Raw genomic sequence first — 21,953 nt, 5'->3', positions numbered from 1 at the left:
ATGGTCAACCTGACGGTCTGACAGCGACTGTGCCTGTGCCTGTGCCTGCCTATCCCCGGGGCGTGCCCGAGGTCCGCAAACAATGACAGTTTTGGCTTCAGCAATGGCACTTGTTTCTCCTTCATCCGATAGGGAAGAGTCCCTCGACCTAATTATGTTCGGTATCCCTCTTCCGCAACATCCCAAAGCTTAGCTCGCTAAGCAGGCCGCAACATGGAGGCCATGTAGACCGTGGAGGCCGTGGACCAGATCGCCCTTGGCAAAAAGTCTTGCTTTGCCCAGCAGTCACATTGCAGACACATCGCTACTGCGCCAAGCGCCGCGAGGCTTAGCTGGCGACGGGAGAGCAACCATGGGGATCGCTGAAACGCCAAGCGGAAACAACTGCGAACGCTGACTTACCAGAGGGGTCCAATGACGAGATTCACCCGGGATACTGTCCTCCTCCTTTCTCTGTCGAATGCACCGTCGAATCCTCGCTCGCCCATCCTTCGCCGCTCTCCCGCGCTCGATCCCCCCTCCCCTGCGAGAGAGACCCCTCCCCCCCTTGAAGTTGAATCCAAGAGGGGATGATGCTGTTTTCTTCCTGTCGGTCAAAGAAAACTCCCTCTCTGTTTTTTGCCTTTCGTTTCCAACCGACTAGGTAGGGCTAGACACCCGGTTCGTTCTCGAGGGCGTGGAAGGATTACCCGTTTGACGCTTGGGGCCAAGAATAGCAGCAGCAGCAGCAGCAGCATCCAGTCTATACCCTACTCATTCCTCACCTGAGGCTGGCTGGCTGCTTGACTTCACTGCTCTTTCTCTGGCCCATCGTCGGATATTCGCCATCCTCTTTGTCAGTGTTTTGTCTGATGAGAAGCCGCCCCAACTCGACAGCTTGCCGGCATCCAGCATCCAGCATCCAACTTGATAATTGGAATAAGGCCTGTGGGGAACATGCGTGGGCCACCACATCTACCTGCTACGTCGTCTAAATGCTTAGCCACGCTTACTTGACCTAGACTTCTGGATCAACGGGACCAACTTCGGCTCACCATCGCCGTCCAGTGGAGAAGGGGGTGACGAACAACTTGTCTGGCCATCTGCACCAGGACTGCTCTAAATGCGACAGCCCGGCTAGCTGGTCCCGAGAACATCGCCCGAGGACTAGCATACGCTTGGCTGCGGCGAGCTTGTGTCTTTCTCGCAGTAGCTTACGGCACGTAAGCCTTGTAAGTTATGGCAGAGAAAGAGCGTCGGCGCTAGGGGAGATCTGACAGCGCCCTCCGCCTTACCGTTTCTGCTTTTCTCATCGCTGCCGGGCGCCAAACGTACATGTGCCTTACCAGACTGAGATGGTGGTGGTGTTGCTGCTACTGCTTGTCTATCTACCGGTATGGTGATTAGAGAGAGACCGGGATCATATCGCATTGTCAACCTGCCAAATCAACCACGCTTAAATGGGTCGAAATAAGCTAATTGAGACCTCAGATCAACGGCTCGCCAGTTTCCATGGCTCATGAGACTTTACATCCGAAGCACGATATTTCTTGGCTCTCACTCAGACCTACCTCAACGGGCTTCCGCATAGTTGCGAACAGAAAGCGAGCATGGGAAAGGTCAGAACGGTCACGCAGAGACAGATGCACACCATCCACGTCCACACCCACAGCTCAACATTCCCCCTTCTCCTTGCCCCCCCCCCCCTCTCCCCCATCCCCTGCGCTAGCCTCCCGGCACCGATCGACCAGTATCCCTGCTCTGGATCACGGCCTGGTCAACTGTGGGGTAAGGGGACTCCCCTGCTTGTGACCGATCTTCTCCTCGACGTATTCGCAGAATTCCAAACATGCTACCAGATCCACCTCGTTGCCGCAACTCATGTCTTGGGTCCTGACTGACGGGAGGGAACCCCGATCCCAGGCGGAAGCGCACACACCCTCCCCTGGTCCTCCTCCTCCAGGCTTCGCCCTCCTTCTCCTACCTCGCCTTCGCTCTCAGTCAGAACCTCTGCAGTGGTTCGACCGGTTCGACGCCAGATCCGTCCATCACAGGGTTGGCCCGGCTTGACATGGACGCGCACGCCCCCTTGCTGAGCGGGACAATCTGTGACCAGGGCATCACAACTTGAGACTTGGCTCGCCTGGAGCCTCCAAGCAACAAGCGCACGACGTCGTCGTCCCATTTTTTGCAACATGTATAATCCTCGCTCTCTGAGCCGGGCCAGTCGCCATCTCTTGACTTTCCTACTTTGAACATTAACTCGGCCTTGTCCACCACCGTCTTCTTCTTCTTTTCCGACCTGGGTTACTCTTCTCTTCTTGGCCATCCTCTATTCCTTTCTCCCGCCCCCCGTCACCAGTTTCCGTTCATTCACGACGACTCTTGTTTAATTCCCCCTTTTTTTTTACACTTTTGAGGGCTCCCTGGAGACAGCTCCTCGTCCTTCTCATTAACAAGCAAAAGAGCCGCCTGGTGTGGCCTGTTTTTATATCCTCTCTCTGTTCATAGAGTTGTCTGCCTGGTGACGGACGTCCTTTTTACATCACAATCAACATGGAGTCAACTTCATTGCGGTCGCTGGTCCTTTACGGCCTCCTGTCGACCTTTGCCGACGCCTCCCCGGTCGAGAAGCGCGCTAATATCCAAAAGCGAGGACACTTCCTCGTCCCCAGAGTGCCCAACGACAACTTCGCCGGTCACAATGGTCCGAGACAGCTGATCAAGGCGTACCGCAAGTACAGCATGCCCATCCCGCAGGGCCTGCAGGATGCCATGGACGCCATGGCGGCCCAGAACCCCAGCCCCGAGCCCGTCAAGGCCGAGGGCTTCAAGTCTCTCGCCGCCGGCGCCACGAACCAGACCGCCGCCGCTGGACAACCCGGAACCGGTCTCGTCACCGCCACCCCGATCCGCAACGACGTCGAGTACGTTTCGCCCATCAAGATTGGTGGCCAGGAGGTCAACGTCGACTTTGACAGTGGTTCTTCCGATCTGTGGGTCTTCACCTCCATGCTCGACGCCACATCCCAGACCGGTCACCAGCTGTACGACCCTACCAAGAGCACGAACGCCAAGATGCTCTCCGGACAGCAGTTCTCTATCCGCTACGGTGATGGCTCCGGAGCTCAGGGTGTCGTCGGAACTGACGTCGTCGACATTGGCGGCGCCGTCGTTCAGGAGCAGGCAGTCGAGATGGCCACCGCCGTCTCCCAGCAGTTCGTCCAGGACACCGCCAACAACGGTCTTCTCGGTCTTGCTTTCTCCAAGCTGAACACCGTCAAGCCCACGGCCCAGAAGACCTTCTTCGACAACGTCATGCCCAGCCTTGCCGAGCCCGTCTTCACCGCCGATCTCCGCAAGAAGACCGTCGGCGCCTACGAGTTTGGCCGCATCGACAGCTCCAAGTTCACCGGCCAGATGGCCTGGATCCCCGTCAACACCACCAGCGGTTTCTGGCAGTTCAGCAGTGAGAAGTTCCAGGTTGCCGGCGGTCAGGTCCAGCAGGGTACCGCCGGTGCTCAGGCCATTGCCGACACCGGTACCACTCTCATCCTCGCCAACCCTCCCATGGTCCAGGCCTACTACCAGCAGGTCCAGGGTGCCAAGCAGGACCAGCAGGTCGGCGGCATCACCTTCCCCTGCAACGCCCAGCTTCCCGATCTCATGATGGATATCGGCGGTGTTTACATGGCCCGTGTCAAGGGTGCCGACATCAACTTTGCCCAGGTTGACGCTCAGAGTAAGTCAAACAAAATCCCATGGCCTGTCTATAGCATCAACTAACACCCTCCAGCCTGCTTCGGTGGCCTCCAGGCAACCACCTCTAAGCTTCAGATCTACGGAGACATCATGTTCAAGTCGCAATTCGTTGCCTTCAACGGTGGAAACATGTCCCTCGGCATGGCCGAGCACGTCGTCAACAGCCAACAGGCGGCAGCACCCGCGACTGGCGCTGGCGCAGCGGCGTAAGCATTGACACACGTGTGAATACACTTTACTTCTTTTGGCATTAGGATTCACTTTTTTTGATGTCCAGGGAGAACAACATGAACAACGCCGGCTCGACGTCCGGCAGTCAGAGGTTGACGGCTGCCAAGGGAGGGTTAATGGTCGTCCTCCAAGCCGTGTTAATCGCCATGGTCATGGGCGTCTTCTGAGACGATCGACTACAGAGAAATCTTTTTTTGTCTTATATTCCCCTACCTAAGGGATGTTTTGCGGGACTACATGGTGAACCTCATTCTAGCTTAGATATCCTCTGAGCTCTCTAGCCGGCATAGTAAATGAATGGCATTGTGATATAAAAACATTGTTTTTTTCCTTCAACGTCTCCGCGCCTCTTCACACTCTATTTGCTTTCCTCCGTATTGTACTCTTGTTTGCCCACGCGCTCACACAGACTCTTCAACATATTGCCGGTCCACTCAAAGTCGGACTCGTCGAGGAAAATCTGCGCACTCACCCTGACCCACCAACGACCATCGTGCCTGTAGATAGGCAGGAAAGTCTGGTACTCACCCATCAACTTGGATACAAGCCAGGCGCCCACAGCTCCGGACTCAGCCTCGGGAACGGTGACCGTGCCATCAGAACCCACCGAGACAGACTCTGCATCAGGACCGCTCACCATCGGCAACGCAACGTTGATCATGGCGCACTTTGTCAACGTCTCCGTCTTGTTGTCCAGGATAAACGTCCCGAGGATCGCAGCAATCTTCTTGCCGCCATTTTTGGCCAGTGTCTGGAGGTAATCCAGAATCTTGTCCTCTCCACCAAGGCTCTTACGCCACTCGATCGAGTGTTTGACACACATGTTCGGGCTATTATCAAACGTCCCGTTGAACCCGAAATTCGTCACAAACTGCGAGTCCTTGCTCTTCGGCAGCGGATTAAACCGAACCTGTCCGGACCGCGGCACGTACCCGTGCGACGTCGGCACCGTCGACGCCACGAGGTGCTGATTCCGCTCCGGCACGTAGAAGACGGCGCACCCGCGCGGGACGTGCAGCCACTTGTGGCAGTTGGACACGAAGAAGTCCGGATCGGCGGCCGCGACGTCGAGGTGCACCATCCCGATCCCCTGCGCGCCGTCGACGAGGCTCATCACCCCCAACTCGCGGCAGGCGGCCGTCATGGCGACCCAGGGGAAGCAGATGCCCGGCAAGCTGGTGACGACGTCGAACAGGCAGATCTTGGGGCGTTTTCCCTCGGCGCGGGATTGCGCGACGGCGGAGCGGAAGAGGGCTACGACGTCGGCGTCTTCCATCGGGTACGTCAACGGGATGCCGCGCTCCGAGACGCGGCCGTAGCGGGTGTCGACGATGTAGTCGATCGTCTTTGCGCAGCCGCCGTAGATTGTGGAGAAGTAGAGGATCTCGTCGAGGCCGTCGGCCTCCCAGGACAGGTTGCGGAGGACCGTGTTGACGCCCGTCGTGGCGTTGGGGACGAAGACGGTGCTGTCGAGAGGGGTCTTTATGATTTCTGCTACCGCTTTGCGGGACTCGCGGAGGTGGTCGTGGTAGGTCCAGCGGATGAAGGGATCTGGGCGGGCCTCGGTTTCGTCTTGGTAGGAACGGAGGACTTTTTGAATGTGGCGTGGAATGGTGCCGAATGAGCCTGGGTTTTATTTTTGTTAGTGAACGGGACATGAAATGCGGTTGAGTTGGGAATGCCATACCATTGTTCATGTTGTGATAAGCTGGGTCGTGGAGGAATTCTTTCAACATTGGCTTGCCAAACGGCGTGGAGCCGAGTTGGAGCTTGCTTGTTTCTTCCGCGAGCTCACCCATGATGAATGAGGTTCTAGATGATGAGAGGAGATGGTATTGTCGGTGATGATATATCGGTGATGATATATCGGTAACGTGATGCCGAAACCTCTCCAATGATAAGGCTCTCACTGAATGAGAACGAATTGAACAAAGATGAAGATGTTCTGAATCAATTGACTTTTTAACAATGTCCTATCCAATGTTATTTATACCAATATTACTTTCGAATGTGAGTCGTACCTCAAGATGCCATTGACTCACAAGAGGTTGATGGTTTATCTATCAACCCCATGCAAGACAAAAGATTAAGTCCAAACAGGAGCGGGAGCCGAGCCGCGTCCACCTCCGCATCCCGGAGCATGGGTCCATCGGAGTGTTAGCCCGCAGGTGACCCGCTGAAGCACTCGCTTGATACTCCTGCATGTTGTCCGCAGGGCGCGGACTACAGACAGAGGACGGGTCTAACGGAATTTAAGGCTTAGTGAAGGGCGGAACGACTGCGAGCTATCATGCGCCGACCGAGTCTAACCGAACATTGTTTGGCTGAGTCACCTTTATGTCTCGAGGCTAGGGATGAGCAGATGGCAGGTTTACCGTTCCTAATGGTGAATTGATTTGTAACATGTGTAGGATCGCGATCCTCTCGTGCATCTTGAAACTACATGTTGACGAGCATGTCAGATTCCGGCGGGCTCAATCGGTCTACGAACACGGAGGCACGGCGGTTGAAGTACGAAACCACCCGATAGTTGGCGGATTAGAGAGCAGCTGCTCTTTGAATTGAGCACCTTTAGATTTTCGGGAACTCGTAAAGGAGCCGGATCTGTTGAGACTACCCGTACAACCTAGTTCCATCCTTAACGCTGCGAATTCCAGTAAAGTTATGACTCTGAACAATTTTATCCTAGTGATCGTTTCCGCGAGAGTGTCGCTAAGCGGTGGGGCGCCTATATGACTCGAATCGGCTACAGAGGTGAGAGGGCAACTTGCAACTCTTTGGTTGTTTGCGTTGGTCATCTTATTAAATTCCATGGCGATTGAGAAGTCTTATTGCAAGAACCTTCCGTGATTTCTTCAACATCAGCGAGACGGGAGATTCGACTTTATCGCACGCGAGCTCGCACGCGACCTACTCAGGACGATAAGCAGCCGAGATCGTCATCGAAGATTGTGGCGGACATAGCTCAGTTGGGAGAGCGTCAGACTGAAGTTAACTTCAATCACTTAATCTGAAGGTCGTGTGTTCAATCCACACTGGCCGCATCTTCACATATTTTTTTGCTATTTCTTGCATTTTCCATCTAGTTTTTACTCTTTGGAGACAGTTTTTGTGTACTTAGGCGGGATTGAGTGTTACTATTTACTCAATTCAGTCCTTGAGCACAGTTCGGCTCAGTACGTTTGGTGCATCACCCATCCATGTTCATCCCCAAAAGTTTATGCACAATTAACTCACCACGGTCGACATATGGTTCAGGGGCAGTGAATTAGGTTCACTGGCAGTTGTTTCATGGAAGAACTCCTATTCGATTAGCTTTATCTTCTCCTCTTTGCTCCGCTGTGTAGGAGGTAAGGTTAAGAGAATTAGGTATGCGCGTGAAAGTGTCATTTTAGACACTATTAGCAGTCCTCGGCCGAGCTTGCGCACAACCTTAAATGCTGGTGTTCATCTTTGCGTTCCCGATGCAGACGCCTAAGAGTCTGGGAGAACTTCTCCGAGTTGGAGCCAACCAGTTGCGCGTTTCTTGTGAACCTAAAGTATGTTGTGTATTTTCTATTGTATGCAGTCTAGCTTGTGTGTAACTACCAGCCAAGTTTAAACAACATCAGCGTAACACAACAGGACCTGAATGAGGAGGCACTTCGCTACGAAGCAGTCGACACACCATTGGCATTGCGTCAGAGATGCCAACATGAGTATGCGGAAGAGTTCATCCTTTCTTGCTCTCCAAAGGTAAAGAAAATGAGGGGAGCTTCAAATTTCCGCCCACCGCCGTTCCCTTACCCCCGGGGTCCCCAAAAAGCGACCGCCGAGCGGGCATCCCAACGCGGGGTTGCAAGCGGGCCGGCATTTAATAAGTTAAGATTCACAACGTCATTTAATTGCGTTCAGGGGGCCACGACATTCAACCGGCTATGGCCCGAACTCGCTTTCGAGCGAATAATCATTGATGGTGTACGGCAATTCAGAACAATAGCAAATAACCGCTCTATTGCAATTGGGTCTTGCGGCAGACGGCCCGACGTCTTGTGAACGGGTGTCCATTCGCGGGAATACTTTTAAGCAAGACTGAGAAGACCGTGGATCAGTTGGAGTTTTCCCCTCATTTGCATGTGCCCATCATGTACATCACCTCATGCCCCGGCTTCCAAGAGATCGAATGCAACCCTACGGCAATGTCAATGTCACCTGAGAGACCAACGCAGTCCGACATTCTGTTCCGGGACGATCTTCTCCCATTTCTCCAAACCGGAGGGGAGCAGCCGCCGCGATGTGGCCACAGTTCTCTAGCGGCACATATCCATGGTTACTTTTATGGGATGAACGCACAAAACATGTGGTCAACGAATACTACCTATACTGAATAATAATCACCAACCATGGATCTTGGGAAGGGATGATCAATACCAAGCCGCTGGATACTACTACCGAACATGCCGACTCAAAAGTATGGAGAACGGCTCAACTCTAAAGTTGCCCCCTTAATGTAGACGCACAGGGCCAAGACATGAAGGGGGCCAATTGGCAATTTATACTATGCCAACCACTGGGCCACGGAACCATACATGTCCTTGCCGCGGGACATGAGATCACAGGGACATACCGAGCCCAATTCACGCAGATTGACCCTGCAGGAATGACGACCTCTGTCCTCTTCCCCATGTCCTCGGCAGCTTGGCTAGACCTCTCTGGTTTACTGAACGGTGTGGATCGTCACTGCCCCTCAAGCGGGGAGGGAAGCTCCCAAAAAGCTCATGAGCTTCAGGCCTCCGGGGACATATAAAGGCGAAGACCCCCGGCGGCCACACACCTTCGCTTCTCTTACCATCCGTCCCACAGACCTAAACGCTCCTTTCTCAAGATGCATCTCCCCAAGATCGCATTCCTCGCCGCAGCGGCTTGCCTCGCCAGCGCGCAAAACTCCACGGGAGGCGGCAGCCCCGTCCGCACCCCGGAATGGAACGCAGCCTACGCCAAAGCCGAAGCCGCCATTGCCAAGCTCTCCCTCGACGAAAAGATTGGCATCGTCTCGGGTATCGGCTGGGGCAAGGGCCTCTGCGTCGGTAACACCTCGCCCGCGTCCTCCATCAACTACCCCTCGCTCTGTCTCCAAGACGGGCCCCTCGGCGTCCGCTACGCCAGCAGCGTGACGGCCTTCGTGCCCGGTATCCAGGCGGCGGCGACGTGGGACGTCGAGCTGATTCGGCAGAGGGGCGCGTTCAAAGCTGCTGAGGCGAGGGGCGTCGGTGTTCATGTTATGCTTGGTCCTGCGTGTGGTGCTTTGGGTAAAGTAGGTTCTCGGATTCCGTGAACTGTCGCACTTGAGATTCAAAGAAATATGGCTGACTGTCGAAAACCTGAAACAGACACCAAATGCCGGTAGAAACTGGGAGGGCTTCGGCCCAGACCCGTATCTCATGGGCATCGCAACCAGAGAGACTATCGAGGGCATGCAGTCTTCTGGTGTCCAAGCAACGGCAAAGCACTACATTGTCAACGAGCAAGAACTCAACCGCGAGACAATCAGCAGCAACGTCGGCGACAGGGAAATGCACGAGCTCTACCTTTGGCCCTTCGCCGAGGCCGTCCACGCCAACGTCGCCTCGGTAATGTGCTCCTACAACAAAATCAACGGCACCTGGGCCTGCGAAAATGACGCCGTCATGACCAAGCTCCTCAAAGAAGAGCTGGGTTTCCCCGGGTACGTCATGACGGATTGGTACGCGACCACGGGCACCGTCAGCGGCGCCGAGGCCGGGCTGGACATGATGATGCCGGGCGCAAACTACAACAACGACCCCAGCTCCGTGTGGTGGGGCCCGCAGCTCAAGACGGTCGTGGAGAACGGCACCGTCTCGCTGACCACCATCGAGGATAAAGTCCGCCGGATCCTCGCGGCGTGGTACCTCCTCGGCCAGGACCAGGGCGAGTACCCGCCCGTCAACCTCGCGGCCAACGTCCAGGGCACGCACAAGGACAACGTGCGCGCCACGGCGCGGGACGGCATCGTGCTGCTCAAGAACGACGGCGCCATCCTCCCGCTCAAGGCGCCTAAAAAAATCGCCGTCATCGGGTCCTCGACCGTGAATAACCCGGCCGGCATCAACGCCTGCTACGACCGCAGCTGCAACAACGGCACCCTCGGCATGGGGTGGGGTTCCGGAACGGTAGACTACCCCTACCTCGTCGCCCCCCTCGACGCGATCCGGGAGCGCGCGCAGCAGGACGGCACGGAGGTATCTGCCAGCAGCACCGACGACGCGCAGCAGGGCGCTACCGCGGCCGCCGGCGCCGATGCCGCGTTTGTCTTCATCACGTCGGACTCGGGCGAGGGCTACATCACCGTCGATGGCAACATTGGCGACCGCAACACGCTGGACCCGTGGCACAACGGCAACGAGCTCGTCAAGGCCGCGGCGGCAGTCAACGATAACGTCGTGGTCGTGGTGCACAGCGTCGGGCCCATCATTCTCGAGACGATCCTCGCGCAGCCCGGCGTCAAGGCCATTGTATGGGCTGGGCTCGGGTCGCAGGAGACTGGCAATGCGCTGGTTGACATCCTCTGGGGCGCGACGAACCCCAACGGAAAGCTGCCGTATACGATTGGCAAGAGTGTCGCCGACTACGGCACTGCGGTGTCCAAGACGCTCGAGGATAACTTTGCCGAGGGCATCTTTATCGACTATCGCCACTTTGACCGGGCTGGCATTGAGCCGCGTTACGAGTTTGGTTTCGGATTGTGTAAGTCTTTTGTGCTCTAGGGGAGGATTGACGCTTCACTTGGAAGGCCATGCTAATGAAATATGCAGCATACACCAACTTTACCTACTCGGACATCAGCGTCACATCCACAGCTACAGCCGGCCCGGCCGTCGGCCAAGTGGTCCCCGGTGGCCGCGCCGATCTCTTCGAAGTCGTTGCCACCGTAACGGCGACCATCAAGAACACGGGATCCATCGCCGGCGCCGAGATCGCGCAGCTGTACCTCACCCTCCCGGCCGGCGCGCCCCTGTCTCCGCCGAAGCAGCTCCGCGGATTCGAGAAGTTAAGGCTCGGCGAGGGCGAATCAGCAGTAGCAACGTTCAACCTTAGAAGGAAAGACCTGAGCTACTGGGATGTCGCAAGCCAGAACTGGGTTGTGCCGGCGGGTACGTTTACCGTCAAGGTTGGAGCGTCGAGCAGAAACCTGGCGTTGGAGGGAAGCCTGGTCGTGTCCTAGAATTGTATTAGGTTTCTAGCATATCGAACGATGTAATGAGACGATAATGTTGCAACAAAAACTCCAGTACCTTGAATTGAGGCCCGGCCGGCGGGATGTTCACGTGAGGCGTGATGAGGTTCCAAGTCTACTGACATACCAGGCGCAGTTCGAACCACGTCGGGCCGGGTGACACGGGAATAGTGGCTTGGCGGAAGCGAACACGCGGCGGAGCGGTCGAGGTTCCGCCACGGCAGTGGGCTCTCGCCGTCTCGCGTTCGGGAATGTGGGCGAAGTCTCCGAGATGCCGATGTGGGGACTGTGGCGCGGGTTCAGACTTTGGAGTCCCATCCCTGCTCCAAGCTCCAGCGCGGCGCGAGTGAGGCTCGGGCATCTTTTCGAGAACCTAGAAAATGTTTCGACATGTTCTAGAAGAAAGCGGGGTGGGCCTCAATCTGGGCAGATTAGGATGGTACTGGCCTCATGCTTCTCATGAGTCGGCGACGAACAGGCGAACCTTGCTGCTATGGAGCCGTGTCTGCCGTCTTGGCTGTTAGAGTACGGCCAGTCTACAGAGATCTGTAGATTTGTAGTGTGAAGTTGTTATAGCCGTGGAGAAGCGCGAGGACCGGAAATAATAAGGTATTGCATTCAAAACGTGATGTGATCTGAAGATTTCCAAAACAAAAGTGACTCGGGGTTGAATTGCGTCTGCGAGGCAGTGGGCGCGGTCTGAGGTGTCTGTGAGGCTGAGCTGGGATGAAGGTTATCCCCACGTAAGTTTTGTGCCTGGGGATAATCTCATGTCAAGATGCGAGTGTAGCCGAGGGTGGTGCAGTCAGCAGCAGAGGTGAACCGTAGAAGATGACGAGACCGATTGCGGAGGTAGTTGAAGCCCTCACGGAGCCTCAGAATGACGTTGTTGATGAAGGCGACTGCTGTGAATTGTAGCCTATAGAGTAGAGAGAGGCGGTGGTTGACGATAGTAAAGGTGAGGACGCAATCGCGGTGGCTCTCCGGACTCGCCGACTGGGACCCCTAACGCCGAAGACCCGAAGCACGGGACGGAGGGTGACATGGTCCATCCCGAAAGAGAAAGTGGAGCCACCTGATGGGGCCTAGCGCACCGCCTCCCCCGAACTCACTCACCTCTACTTTTCACTCTCACTTTCACTCTCACTCTCAGGCTCACTTTCAGTCCTCAGTCCTTATTTTCAGTGCTCACATTTACTCTCACCTTGCCCTATCGACCCTTAGACCCCAGCCGGCAATCTCGCATCTCCCCCGCCGACTTCGCCCAGCACCGATTCGATATTCTTAGCATGCGCCTTGTGGGAATCTGCCGTGCATTCGCAATCTGCCGCCTGCAGGTCCGGTAATCCACAACCCGCGAATAAGCAAAAATTAAGGTGTGTTTGCAGATGGAACGCTACCTTGCGTCTCTTCCCGTCTGTACCTGTATATCCGAACAAAACAGACTGAGAGTAAGGTCAAGGCACCAGGCATAATGTCAGGGCAAACAATGACGAGCATACGATCTTCTCTCTCACACATCAGACGTTCCGTCCCACACAAATATACCCCATCCCTCATACTCCATACAGAGATACATCTCTGCAGAACGTGGTGCACAAGTACATTCCATGAGAATCCCGTGACGGTATCCAAAGACTCGGCATAATGACCATCTGTCTCGCCCACTAGCGCGGCCAGACGATACAGCCAAGGCACAAACACATCAAACGCGTGTCGAATCATCCCCGCGGAGAAGAATGACCTGCCCATCGTGAATTACGTGTAATATCAACCTGTTGGGCGCTGAGCCCCGGCGACCATGTGGAGCGTCCGTGAAGGGATGGACGCGGGAGCGAGTGTGTACTGCGTAGTGTGTATGTACCTCTTGAATGTAAAGTGACACCAAAAAGAGGGGCCGCCGCCTTACGCAATTCCCTACCTACCACCACATCCAAGCCCGAAAACTCCGCCCCAGCGCGACCTTGCGCCGCTCCCGGGATCCATCCTCGTCGCGAAGCTTAGGTTTCTCTCCAAGTCACAGTCATGCCTTGATCACTCCCCCCAGCTTGGACTGGTTCCCCTGTGAACCTGTTCAGACGACCGGTTTACTTAAGGCTGGTGTCCCCCAGTCTCTGTCCCCATTTACTTTCATTAATATCTTGCTCATCAACAAACTCGCCACTTATACCCAAACCTCGAGAAGCGAATACAAGACCACTTACACACCCTCACCACAACATCATCAACACAACAACATCAACACAACAAACTCAAACTCAAATGTCAGCACAAGACTACTACGGCGGCACCCGCCAAAACACCCACACACCAGGCTCCTCCTCCCGCCACCTCTCCGCAGGCCCCCTCATAGACAGCGCAGGCTACCGCCCCCGCTCCGCAAACTCGGAACGCCCTCACTCCTCCTTCTCCTCTCTCGGCCTTCCCGGCTCCTCCTCCCACCACCGCTCCCGATCCACCGGTCCACCAGGCTACGACGCCCAACTCGGCACTGGCCAAGAAGGCGAACGCGGCCTCGTCTCCACCATCGGCGGCGGCGCGGCGGGAGGGTACGCGGGAAAGAAGTTCCTCGGGGGCAAGCTCGGCGCCGTGGCGGGTGCTCTGGGCGGCGCAGTGGTCGCGAATAAGCTGGAGCACAGGTTGAGTGGAAGTCATCACTCCAGCAGCAGCCACAGCCACGGACACCACGGGCATCACGGACACCACCACCCGCCGCCTCCTCCGCCCCCGCCTCCCCATCACTACGGAGGTCATCACCACCACCACCACGGCGGACCTCCCCCGCCACCCTACGGAGGCCACCACTACGGTCCGCCGCACCATGGTCCGCCGCACCACGGCGGAAGCCACCACTCTTCCGGTGGCTTCGGCGGTCTGGTCGGTTCGCTGATGGGACGTGAGAAGCATGGACACCACGGCGGGCCTCCTCATCACGGGGGTGGTCACCACGGTCACCACGGACATCATGGCCACCACGGAGGCTGGTAGAGAGACTCGGATGCGTTGATGACTATTTGATTACGACTGGCGTTTTTTGGGGTGGTTTTACTCGTAATGATGTTACTGTCTACTACTATATACCTGCACGGCTAGTGCATTAGAGAGAAGCAAGAGGTGGACGTTTTGACATGGGAATATTCAGGGAAGCCGATATCGATGGCCTCGCTGGCCTACTCAGATACCTTTAGGCGTCTCACGACGCGTGTAAATTCAAACTTGTACAGACCAATAATTTGCTTTCATTTTGCACGGTGACCAAAGAGTCACTATCCTATGCGTCTGTGATGCTACTCGTGGCCTCAGCCATGCAATGCATATAATAATATCCTGAAAAGAGAAATTCCGAGATTCAAAACTCCGTCAGAGGTGCAAGGCCTCCCTTATGCTCCCTAAATGAAGCCCCCTCCCTGGTGTGGAAGACGGGCAAAACCAGTCAGCTAAATGCCCGTGTAATACTGAGAACCCGGCCTCGGGCGAACAGTATCCAACGAGCAGGTGTATATATGTGTCCCAAAAGAAGCAAAAAAGAAATTCGTCGTCATCGTCACGTTTCTCCCGGGAACCTTGCAACCTTGGTTCTTCCGGCGCCAAAACACGTGTGTATATGCAGTCCAAACAAAAGCAATGCAGATCCCCCAGGTGATCATCCATGCGAAGAAAACAAAAATAATAGGACAAAACACGGCACTCATACTCCTACGGCCCCTTCTGGCCGATTTCTCCCTGGAATCTGAATTTCGCCGTCATCGTCGTCAGAGCTGTCGCCGGCTTGCGCTGCTTGATCAATCATCCGCTCAATGTCCGCGTCCGCTAAGCGCGGCCGAGGTCGTGAGGTGCTTCCAAGGGCCGCTGGTAAAGACAATTGTGGACGCAGCGTGCTGCCAATGGCCCCTCCGGAGAAGCTGGCACTTCCGTTGATTCGCCTCCTCATTGGCCCTCGTGATTGAGGTGAGTCCATGTCAATGTCCATGTCGCTCACTGCCGTCATGCCTCCGGGGCTCTTCTCGAAACCCACCCGTTTCTGCGGCAGGGGCCGTTGCGAGGGCAGGCTTTTACGGGGTTGTGAGCTGGGTAGAGCATGGCGACCAGGCAGGTTTGAGGCTGCTGATGACGAGTAGTTGTGCTTCATGTTGGCCGAGTTTCCGGGACTGCTCATGAAGAGTAGTGATTCGATGGCGTCCTGCTCTCTAACGTTTTGATGAGGTGAGAAGAGGATCGGGTCGATGAGTGGAGTCCGGCCTAACCTCTGATTTGGCGTCGCATTATTGTTTGGTTGAGAAGGCGTATGCGGTGACGCGCTGTGTGAGTGGGAGAGAAGAGTCGGAGTGTAGCGAGGATTTGAATTACGGCGGGGGTTGTGACCTCCCATTGGCCTTGACGGTTGAATCGGAGCAGGCGGTGCAAGTGTAGGGACGTTTGGATTCTGGACGGGAGCGGGAGGAGAGGCAGAGGTATGCGTGGATCTTGGGCCCTCCTTCCAGAAGGACTCGTAGGTTGCAGGGCTGGGGCCGGAGCTTGCCGTGGTGGCAGCGCTCACGGGTTGATAACGGGCCATGTTGGCGCGAGGACTTGCAGACAGCTCTTGACGGCCGTGCAAGGTGGAATGGCTCGAGGTGGGCGAGGCGGCCTGGGACGCCATGGATTCGACCTCATCAATGGAGTGTGATTGCCAGCCGTGATTGACCTTGAGCATTGCGTACGAGAGGCGCGTCTTGAGGTCGCTGGACCACTATACATACTGGGTCAGCCATGATATCTTTGTTCTAGTGTCGCGTGCCGACTTACATCACCGATACTGCTGGCTGTAGTAGAGGCCATGCTGACGGTGCTCGTGTTCCTCGAATGGCCCATTCGAACGGGAGAGGTGTTTTCCTTAAGGGCACCGTCGGCCATTCGCTTCCGGGCAGTTGCCATGACATTGTCCTCGGCCAACTTGTCCTGGGCGGCGGCAATATGGGATAACTGAAGTAATTGTGACTCTTGGCTGGAATCGTGACCGTTGAGGCTTCCTCCGGGCATGTCACCCTGACTGGCGGGCGGCGTGAAGACGTTGGCGGGTTCGGCAGACAGGCTCGAGGTCTGCGAGTCAGAGGAGGGGAGCGGTCGCTGGTGGGTGGATGGAGTAACCTGAGAAGGTACGGAGGAAGTAGCGATTGAAGTGGTCTTGAGAGGTTGTTGATCGGCTATGCGAGGAAGGTGATTTGATGTTGTGAAGGATTGCGAGGGCTGCTGGTAGCTGGGCCGGGGTTGTTGGCCTTGTGCATGAAGGTGAGCGTGGGTGTGGCTGTGGAGGTTGTGGTGGTGATTCGCAGTCGCGTCGCCCAAGGAAGATGCGGCTTTGTCGTTGGGGAGCGCGTCGGGGAAGGCGACGGCCTGGGGTCGAGTCAAGGGCTGCAGAGCACGACGAGCGGCTTTATCCGGCAGCAATCCCGTGTCTTGAAGGGTCGCGGGAGAGTGCATTTTGAAATGTTGTCGGTCGGATTCGTGTATGTGGCCCAGCCGGGGCGGGATGGAGGCAGAGTCCATGGCGGACAGACTGGTGATGCGCCCGACTGAAGTGTGATGATGGAGGCTTCGAGAGGCGGGCGGATGCAGGGACCGAGTATGTTGAAGGGTGTATTCAAACACCGATAAAGACGATATACGGCAACAAGGCCGGCGAGAGGAGAGGAGAGGGAGATTTGGTGGTCGGAGGTGTAGGAGTGACCGAGGTGACGGGTGAGGGTTGCGACGAGGATCGGGTGTGCGGTGTGGTGGAGGAACAGTGCGGTGCAGTCGAGTGTGGTGGTGGTGGTGGGCTGTGGTACAGTTTGCACAGGTAGGTAGGTGAGGTACGCGGACGACACTAGACAGGTCACACAGGTGGTGATGTCCGCTGTCGAGGCATCTGCTAACGGTCGCGGGCACCCAAGACCGTAGTTAGACGATAGGTAATTAGCTGGGGAGGGAATTGATTGACGGGCGGGGGGGATGGAAGACGGGACGGGGAGCCTGGGAGGAGCAAAAGGAGCGATAACTGGGCTGGGCTGGGGTGGTGGTGGTGGTGGAGGAAAAGGGCGGTTTACGCGGTCTGCGTCGCGTTATTTTCGCCCACCTGGCTTGCCTTCCCGTCGGTTGTTCTCCTTCACAATGAAAAGTCCCCGTATGTTGTTTTTTTCTGCCCAGGTGTGTCCCGTTTGATGTGTGGGTGTGTGTGTTTCCGTGGATTGTTGACTCTTGTTCTCGTTGTTCTGGCCCTTGGGGGGAGAAACTCCAGTGTCTCTCGGCTGTGTCTTGCAGCGGCTTCTCCACTGTAACAATGGCGAATTCCCCCCTCCCAGTCGTCCTGACCTAACGCTCTTGGGGCTCGTTTCGCTAAACAGACGGGGACCCCAGTTCGGTGGTCACGCAAGAGGATGCGAACAGTGAATATGATACTCCGTACTCAAAAAAACCCAAAAGATGATGAAGACGAAAAGAACGAATGTGTGTGATGCAATGGTCGCTAATGTCAGAATTCAGCAGTCAGTAAGGCAGGCAGGTACCTGGTGCCAGTCGAGGCCGCTCCTGCCAGAACAAAGAGACACCCCGGCCGAGGCGACATGGACAGCGGTGGCGGCAAAAATCGAGCGACTGCGACACGCCCGGCTTCCCGCTCGGCCTGACTCAGCAGGTCAAAGACACGAAGTCACATGACGTTGTACCAAAGTACCTTCCACCATCACCACCACCACCTCAGGTCCTCCCGTCCCTCTCCATCCGGGTACCTCACCACCACACTTCCCTGAATATCTGCATCCATCCTTTAGGTACTCCGTACACAATGTTTGCTCTTCTTCAAAGACCGACCTGCTGTTCCAGGCCTCTTCATTGTCTGTGATTGGGCCACCGAACGGATACCCCTGAAGATCAAGTATTGCTGCCCAAGCCCAAATGTGAACCGAGCATACGCATCTCCATCTTTGAATAAGGTAGATATACCAAGGTATCCGTAGTCTAAGTCTCATATAAGATGACCCCCAATCATGCCTTACATGCAAACACCCGAGTCTACCTCCGTCACCGCTACACAATGCTTTGTCCAAAACCACCAACTCCCCGAGGAATGCTTACTTATGTGTTCATGTCTCATCTATAAGAGACTCTAACCCAATCATCCAGTTGACCACATGTTGAGGGTCCTCTAATACTCCGTACTCTCCACTCCAATACACGACAAGTCATTGAACCGTGAACTCAACCGCACGCTGGCTCGTCACCCGTAGCCGAGTATCCATGCGCCCCGCCATCCAAAATCACCGCTTCGTTGTCCCCAAAGTCATCCTGCACCCTCCTCCACTGCGTCTTTCTGTCCTTGCGGCCCTCCAGCTGCGCTCCCTTTCCCTTGGCATCCCACACCGGTTTGATCAGTCCTCCCAGTAAAGGGTTCTGGCTAAAGGCTCCGCCGCCGCCAGCACCACCCTGTCCACCCTGCCGTTGACTGGTGAGGCTGTAGTTCTCGTCTTCAACTTCGTCCATAACAATATCCTCTTCGTCCGGCGTTGTCGGCCGCTCCACAGCCGCCATCTTCCTGACTACCTTGCCACCCACCACGTCAATGCTGACAACCTGCCGTCGCTTCTCATACTCGGGCTTCGCGTTCCACTCGATCTCGCGGAGAATCTTTTGCTGCCTCTTGAGCTCCCTGGCCCGCTCCTCGGGCGTCGACCAGATATTGCCTCCGCTGCCGGCCATGGCCCCGCTGACATCAAAGTCTGCCGCCTCGTCTCTGACCGTCGTTCGCCGCGCGTTCTGCGCTTGAAAGTTCAAAAGCTTGTCCCGGTGCTCCTTGGCCTTGGCCTCCGCCTCGGACATCTTATTCTGGCTGAACGGCACCGGCTTCTTGCTGACCTCGGCACGCTTGTGAGCATCTCTATCCACAGCCATGCGCTCCTTTCCTCGCTCGGCCTTGAGCTCCCTAATCATCCCTTGTACGTCCTCCGACGACAGCAGAGGCGTGCCGCAGAATGTGCATGGCCCAAGGCCCTCCTTGACGCAAATGACCTTGCCGCACGACTGGCAGTTGGGTGCTGCCGTCTGCAGTGGGTGCCGGGTGGCCACGCAATTGCACCTCCTCGTTTTCGGGTCATCGCCCATTGTTGGGTTTGTCGTTAACTCCAAGGTCCGGATGGCCGCGTCTAGATCGTTGAGGGCCGTTGATGCACCCGCCATTGGCGTACCTCCGGCAATCGATATCTTTGTAGGTTTCGTCGTGGGCTTGGGGGTAGAGGATCGTGATACAGGGTTCGACTTGGGCTTGGCCTTGACGTCGGATATCAGATAGCCTCCGGCCGTTCTTTGCTGCTGCGGGGGAGGAGTAGCACTCTTTGGTGGTTGCTTAGAACCCGACGACGGGGCCCCAAGTTGCGGGAAGGCAGTGCTAATGCTGTTGCTGCCGCTGCTCTCCGCCGCCGGAGCTGGCTTCTTCCCTCCGTACCACTCATCCTCCTGTGACTTCTTATTGTAGCTTGCTCCCGGGGGAGGTGCAGCGTCGATTTGTCTTGCGGCCGGTGTGTGTATGTTTGCCTTCTTCTTCTTGGGTCCCCGCGACGTCTTTGGAGCAGGCTCCGGGGTACTTGAGCTGATCGAACTGGTTTGCGGCGCTGGGCTTGGGGTCTTCTTCTCTTGTCGTCGTGAATTAAACGAGGAAATGAACTCGACGGCCTGCGGTGAGTCGCCCAGTAGGTCGTTGAAGTGGTTTGCGGCTTCGGATTTCGACAGCGTGTTTGCGTAGTCGAGCATCTGCTTCAGCTCGTCCTCAGGGAGGGGCAGCAGGCGAGAGAGCTGCGCCAGAGACATGGTGAGAGCTCGATGTCTCTTCTTTGGATGTGTCTTTGTTGAGGAAGAATTGGTTTATAGAACTGTGGTGGGACTTCTTTGGGCGTGGGAAGGGGGATAGTTTTGTCGCAACAGTTGAGAATTGAGAATGATGATGAAATTGACAAAAGTGGCGGGGTCTTTCTTTAGCTGATGTTTGTAGAAGCTAGCGCCACAGCTCCCCGCGACCGTCAAAGTTAGGGTGGGGTCAGCGCTGTGGCCGGCCGGCAACCCCCGCTGGATCGCCGAAGAGTCACTCGGCGTGCTGAGAACATATCTCACTCTGGTGATGAGATGGAGGGTCTAGTTATTAGCTGCATCTCATGTCCTGATATGATTATTGTAGGTTACAATCCTACTCAGTGATAGGAATGCTGCTAGATTCGAATTCGAAAATTCTCAGGTCAACTGGAAAGCATAACCTACGTACCTATTCATGGAAGCTTACTTGTGGAAAGCATTCAGTCTTGCGTGTAAGAATGAACCCTTGGACGCTGACTAAGTCTAATTCCAGACTCGAACATGCAGACAAAAATCTCATGAGAGAATCTCATCAGGCTATCGTTATTTTGCCAGTCTGCTTAGATTTGAATCCCGTTTTGTGATACTGTACAGCTTGACGCAATTGAAAGGACCTTCCTTTCAATCCAAAGAAAATCTCATATTGAACCATACTTACTGTCTATCCCAAGTAGTGAAATGCAAATTTACAGGTGTAGACTTTCTTTACATGACCTATTATCATAGGTTACGGCAGTTCAAACATGAGATCACCGGATGTCACAGACCGGGAGGTGCCAGTCGGAGCCGGGTGGAAGCCGGCTACATGGCGCGGGCCGTACGGAGTACAACAAGACTGGCGGGTCATGGTCATGAGGTCATGAGTCGGCGCCGGTTGCGGTGTTTTCAGAGTTTCTGAGCACCTTGTCGTCGACGCAGAAACATAAGGCAACATGCGCACCAGTGAGATGGCGTGTTCTGGCTTCCCCAACGGTACCGAGTATGCATAGGTAGTGTGTGGAGTACCACCTCGGTATCCTTCGTAGGCAGAGCCAAGGAAGACATGCATATGTCGAGTAAGGCTGTCTGAGAAGATGTCACATGAAGCAAGGCGGTTCTCATGGACAGTGTAACACGTTCTCCGACGGATGGTAGGGGATCCCAGGGATGCGGGACCGAGGGTGAGGCCATTCTACGTAGATCCCGTCCACCCATTGCGTCCGTTGGTAGGCTTCCATAGGGTGTATACATTGGTGGTGATTGAGAAGGAATTACACTTCAGCAGGCTCTACCGTAACCTCGGGTCGAGGGATGTAGGTATTGATGCGGGATACATCATCTATCATATAGACTACGACAGATGGGTTACAGCAGGGTAATCATAGGGTAGATAAGCATGTGCCATGCTGAGACCGTCCGTCCATCCATCCGAAGGCGTCTAACGGGTGCGGCAGAGTCGACTGCGTCTCGCGTTCCGGGGTTGAGTGGTAGCAGTGGAATCGGGAGTGGATGGTCGGGGACCAAGCTCGGCGATGGGAAGCTGAGAAGGAAGAAAAGGAAGGGAAAAAGGATGCTACAGAATGCACCAGAGAGATGTGTGGAGTACGTATCCTCTCCGGCGTTTCCCCGTAGTCTTCCGGGTGGCCGTGACGCTAGACCCGAATTGGAATTGGCGTGGGGTTTCTTTCCTGCTTGTTTTTTTTGGGCTGGCGGTCGCATCGTGATCCATCACTCGCACACCTTGTAGCCTCAGGAAAGCAAGTCCCAGTCAGTCAGCAGCACTGGAGTGTTGGAACATAGTAATAACATCCACAGCTAAGCTAAGCAAGGTAGAGGCAAGAGCGAAGCCGAGAAATGGAGGTGCTGACAAGGTGTGGAAAGAAAGGCCGGGAATGACGGGGGGAAAACAGTG

At 55.6% G+C, this 21,953-nt stretch overlaps 5 protein-coding genes and 1 further gene across 5 annotated transcripts; 3 read left to right on the top strand and 3 right to left on the bottom strand.

The window, feature by feature from the left end:
- Positions 1-504: 504 nt before the first annotated feature.
- On the top strand, positions 505-3,951 carry HER10_EVM0007432 (eukaryotic aspartyl protease; the record flags this gene model as incomplete). Its single annotated transcript, XM_035476987.1, has 2 exons — positions 505-3,721; positions 3,776-3,951. Exons 1-2 carry the CDS (start codon positions 2,536-2,538, stop codon positions 3,949-3,951), a joined length of 1,362 nt encoding a protein of 453 aa, XP_035326992.1. The 5' UTR covers positions 505-2,535.
- Positions 3,952-4,044: 93 nt separating this feature from the next.
- HER10_EVM0005796 (uncharacterized protein) lies at positions 4,045-6,006 on the bottom strand. Its single transcript, XM_035475400.1, has 2 exons — positions 5,660-6,006; positions 4,045-5,598 (listed from the first exon to the last, which is right to left on the bottom strand). The coding sequence occupies exons 1-2, from the start codon at positions 5,769-5,771 to the stop codon at positions 4,331-4,333; spliced, it is 1,380 nt and encodes a 459-aa protein (XP_035326873.1). The 5' UTR covers positions 5,772-6,006; the 3' UTR covers positions 4,045-4,330.
- Positions 6,007-8,836: 2,830 nt separating this feature from the next.
- Positions 8,837-11,194, top strand: HER10_EVM0003067 (glycosyl hydrolase family 3 N terminal domain-containing protein; the record flags this gene model as incomplete). Its single annotated transcript, XM_035472753.1, has 3 exons — positions 8,837-9,265; positions 9,342-10,716; positions 10,785-11,194. 3 exons carry the CDS (start codon positions 8,837-8,839, stop codon positions 11,192-11,194), a joined length of 2,214 nt encoding a protein of 737 aa, XP_035326668.1.
- Positions 11,195-13,468: 2,274 nt separating this feature from the next.
- Positions 13,469-14,096, top strand: HER10_EVM0013407.
- Positions 14,097-14,488: 392 nt separating this feature from the next.
- On the bottom strand, positions 14,489-17,700 carry HER10_EVM0002720 (uncharacterized protein). The gene is made up of 2 exons (XM_035472421.1): positions 15,992-17,700; positions 14,489-15,935 (listed from the first exon to the last, which is right to left on the bottom strand). Exons 1-2 carry the CDS (start codon positions 16,730-16,732, stop codon positions 14,895-14,897), a joined length of 1,782 nt encoding a protein of 593 aa, XP_035326640.1. The 5' UTR covers positions 16,733-17,700; the 3' UTR covers positions 14,489-14,894.
- A 33-nt stretch (positions 17,701-17,733) lies between these two features.
- Positions 17,734-20,878, bottom strand: HER10_EVM0010888 (uncharacterized protein). The gene has a single exon (XM_035480333.1). The coding sequence runs from the start codon at positions 20,021-20,023 to the stop codon at positions 18,422-18,424; it is 1,602 nt and encodes a 533-aa protein (XP_035327257.1). The 5' UTR covers positions 20,024-20,878; the 3' UTR covers positions 17,734-18,421.
- Positions 20,879-21,953: the final 1,075 nt, after the last annotated feature.

Source organism: Colletotrichum scovillei, assembly GCF_011075155.1.
Source record: "Colletotrichum scovillei strain TJNH1 chromosome Unknown Contig00011, whole genome shotgun sequence".
NCBI classification, from domain to species: domain Eukaryota; kingdom Fungi; phylum Ascomycota; class Sordariomycetes; order Glomerellales; family Glomerellaceae; genus Colletotrichum; species Colletotrichum scovillei.
Note: the sequence above shows the minus strand (reverse complement) of the source record. Positions and strands in the feature narration are given on the sequence as shown.